This window comes from Bubalus kerabau, chromosome 5, assembly GCF_029407905.1.
Source record: "Bubalus kerabau isolate K-KA32 ecotype Philippines breed swamp buffalo chromosome 5, PCC_UOA_SB_1v2, whole genome shotgun sequence".
NCBI classification, from domain to species: Eukaryota; Metazoa; Chordata; class Mammalia; order Artiodactyla; family Bovidae; genus Bubalus; species Bubalus kerabau.
Window position 1 is genome coordinate 25,861,992 of NC_073628.1, and position 3,286 is coordinate 25,865,277.

Genomic DNA, 3,286 nt, shown 5'->3' on the forward strand with positions numbered 1-3,286 from the left:
AGTTTCAATTTTTCTGCTCTTTGATTTAGATAACACCTGAAAATTTGAAATAACTTTGAGAAAAATAACTCCACTTTTATTAACATTCTCTCCATTTTCCAAACTGACTGAAATCTCAGCGAAGTAGATTTCTCTTTAAAGGCACAGAACTTAGCTAAGAAAATATAAGCTTAGGAGGAGTGAAATAGAAAAGGGAAGGACTGTTGTATAAAAAACAACAAAATCATTAAGACTAGAGCTTTATGGAACCATGAAGACAACTTAATACAAAGAAAAATTTTAAATGTGAGAATACTGAGCTTAGAAGAAGTCATGTAATTTATCTAAGATGCTACACTTATAAGGGTAAGAGGCAGAATGAAAATAAATCACTCAATTCTATTCAGATGTTTTTCTACTGCATTTTATGAATTTTCGTGCATGCTAAGTCACTTCAGTTGTGTCTGACTCTTTGCGACCCCATGGACTGTAGCCCACCAGGCTCCTCTGTTCAGGGGATTCTCCAGGCAAGAATACCAGAGTGTGTTGCCATGCCCTTCTCCAGGGGATCTTCCCAACCCAGGGATCAAACCGCGTCTTCTGTGGCTCCTACACCACTGGGCCACCAGGGAAGTCTTATCAATGATATTGACAGTTGAAAGTTTAAGTTGAATTTCATCTTTTTACTTTATTATTTTCTCAGAGACATGCTGCCCACCTTGCACCGCACTCAATGGATGTGCAGAATCAGACCACAGTAACTGAATTTATCCTGACTGCCTTCCCTGCTCTCCAGAAACTTCAGATTTTCCTCTTCATGATCCTCTTGTTTACTTACTTGCTCACTCTAACTGGAAATGGTGTCATCATTTCGCTAATATGGGCTGATTATCGCCTCCAAACTCCAATGTACTTCTTCCTCAGTAACTTAGCCTTTTTGGACATTTTATATACTACATCAGTTACCCCAAAACTGTTAGCCTGTCTCCTAGAAAACAGGAAAATCATATCTTTTGCAGGCTGCATCAGCCAAACATACTTCTTCTTCTTCCTGGGGACCGTGGAGTTCATCCTGCTGGTGGTGATGTCCTTTGACCGCTATGTGGCCATCTGTAACCCCCTGCGCTACACCATCATCATGAACAGCAGGGCGTGTCTCCTGCTGGTTCTGGGCTGCTGGGTGGGGGCCTTCCTGTCCGTGCTCTGCCCAACTATTGTGGTGTCCAGGCTGCCCTTCTGCCATAAGGAGATTAATCACTTCTTCTGTGACATCGCCCCTCTGCTGCAGGTGGCCTGCATAGACACTCATTTCCTTGAGATGATAAACTTCCTCTTGTCTTCTCTCATCCTCCTGACCTCACTGCTGATCACCACCATATCCTACACCTACATCATCTCTACCATCCTGCGCATCCCCTCGGCCCAAGGGCGTCAGAAAGCCTTTTCCACCTGCGCTTCTCACATCACTGTCGTTTCTATTGCCTACGGGAGCAACATCTTCATGTATGTGAGACCCAGCCAGAGTCATTCCCTGCAATTTGACAAAGTGACAGCTGTCCTCACCACAATGATGATCCCTCTTCTGAACCCCTTTATTTATAGTCTAAGGAACGAAAAGGTAAAGGCAGTTTTGAGAGATGCAGTCAACAAAATTATATCCTTATTGCCCAGGAAAGCTTGAAACATAATTCCACAGGAATCCTTGAAAGTTTGTTTGCTAAGAATGGCATTTTCACGTCTTAGACACAATGTGGAGTAAAGCATGCTTGAAGACCATAAAATCGAACATGTGTGCAAAGAGATGGAAGAACTATGTGCCACACCAGCTGCAAAGTATTGTGGTCAGAGTCCAGAGGGGGCAGTTCAGCCACAGAGGAAATAACATGCTCTGAACTCTATTACTGGACCTTCTCACACACAGAATTTCATGGATTAACAAAAAACACTGAAGTCAGAGATTTTAAGCCCTCTCTATCACTTTTTTATCAGGTGACATTTAGCCTATCTGAACCTAATATATTATCTGTAAAGTGGGGAATATAGTCTGTGGGTCTTCTTTTTCTTTCTGTTATGTAGGCTCAACCACGATGGTCTAAGAAATGAAACCACATGCAATTAAAAATAAGTACTTTTTACAGGTCTTTGCAGACTATTCAAGATGATTAGCTCCATCCCTGACAGCCAGATACTGTAGATAATAATAATAACAACAAACTAAGAAAAGGAATAACATATCCCAGTGTTTGTACAGTATGGTCCAATATGTACATATATACATCTCATTTAGTCCTCTTAACCTTGAGAATGTGACATTTTTCCCATTTTACAGCTGAGAAAACTTGGAATTCATTGAGATTAAGCATCTTACATCACTAGTTTTGAATATACATTTATATATATATATATATGTGTGTGTGTGTGTGCAGATATATGTGAACTCTAGCCTACTCGAGCATGTCACTGTGTCATGAAGTGTGGAATGGGAAGAAACTTAAGGGAAACAGAGTTAACATGAGAAGTTATCTATGTTTTCTGAGATAAGAGCATTCCCCACCAGTTCTAATTATCTAGAAAACCTGCAGACCAAGGAGTATCAGATGAGTGAGAACAGACTGTGAGAGGCAATGTGTTGAAAGGAAAACCAGTTATTCAGAGGCAGTAATGGACAATGAGTCCAGACTGATCGTCTGTGGCAACTGGCCAAAGTGGTCATCATCTACAGAAGAATAAATGTTCTAGGATGCATTTGGTTGGGGAAAATAAAAGCAGAAAAGTAATCAAGCTAGCTTAAGTAACATTGGTATTTATCATAATAATAATCAAGAATACCACATAAAACCTCAGAAGGTAAGAAACCGCAAGACCTGCTAAGGACAAATATTAGTAACTGCTGCTGCTAAGTCACTTCAGTCATGTCCGACTCTGTGCGACCCCATAGACAGCAGACCACCAGACTCCGCTGTCCCTGGGATTTCTCCAGGCAAGAACACTGGAGTGGGTTGCCATTTCCTTCTCCAATGCATGAAAGTGAAAAAGTGAAAGTGAAGTCGCTCAGTCATGTCCGACTCTTTGCGACCCCATGGACTCCAGCCTACCAGGCTCCTCCGTCCATGGGATTTTCCAGGCAAGAGTACTGGAGTGGGGTAATATTAGTAGCTAGAACTCCTTAAAAATGCAAGGCAGACACCCACTTCCCTCAGAATCTCTGATCTCTCTCTAGCTTTCTCAGGGGTCATTTGGTCTCTATGTTACTGTTTTTTTCCAAATATCTTGTAGCAGGCTGAATGACGGCCCTGAAAGATACCCA

At 41.7% G+C, this 3,286-nt stretch overlaps 1 protein-coding gene across 1 annotated transcript; it reads left to right on the forward strand.

Annotated features, from left to right (window-relative positions):
- Positions 1-712: 712 nt before the first annotated feature.
- Positions 713-1,660, forward strand: LOC129653806 (olfactory receptor 6M1-like). Its single transcript, XM_055583491.1, has one exon. The coding sequence runs from the start codon at positions 713-715 to the stop codon at positions 1,658-1,660; it is 948 nt and encodes a 315-aa protein (XP_055439466.1).
- The last annotated feature ends 1,626 nt before the right edge of the window (positions 1,661-3,286 follow it).

Excerpts from the sequence above, each read along its gene's own strand:
- LOC129653806 (XM_055583491.1), top strand. The coding sequence starts at position 713 with ATGGATGTGCAGAATCAGACCACAGTAACTGAATTTATCCTGACTGCC.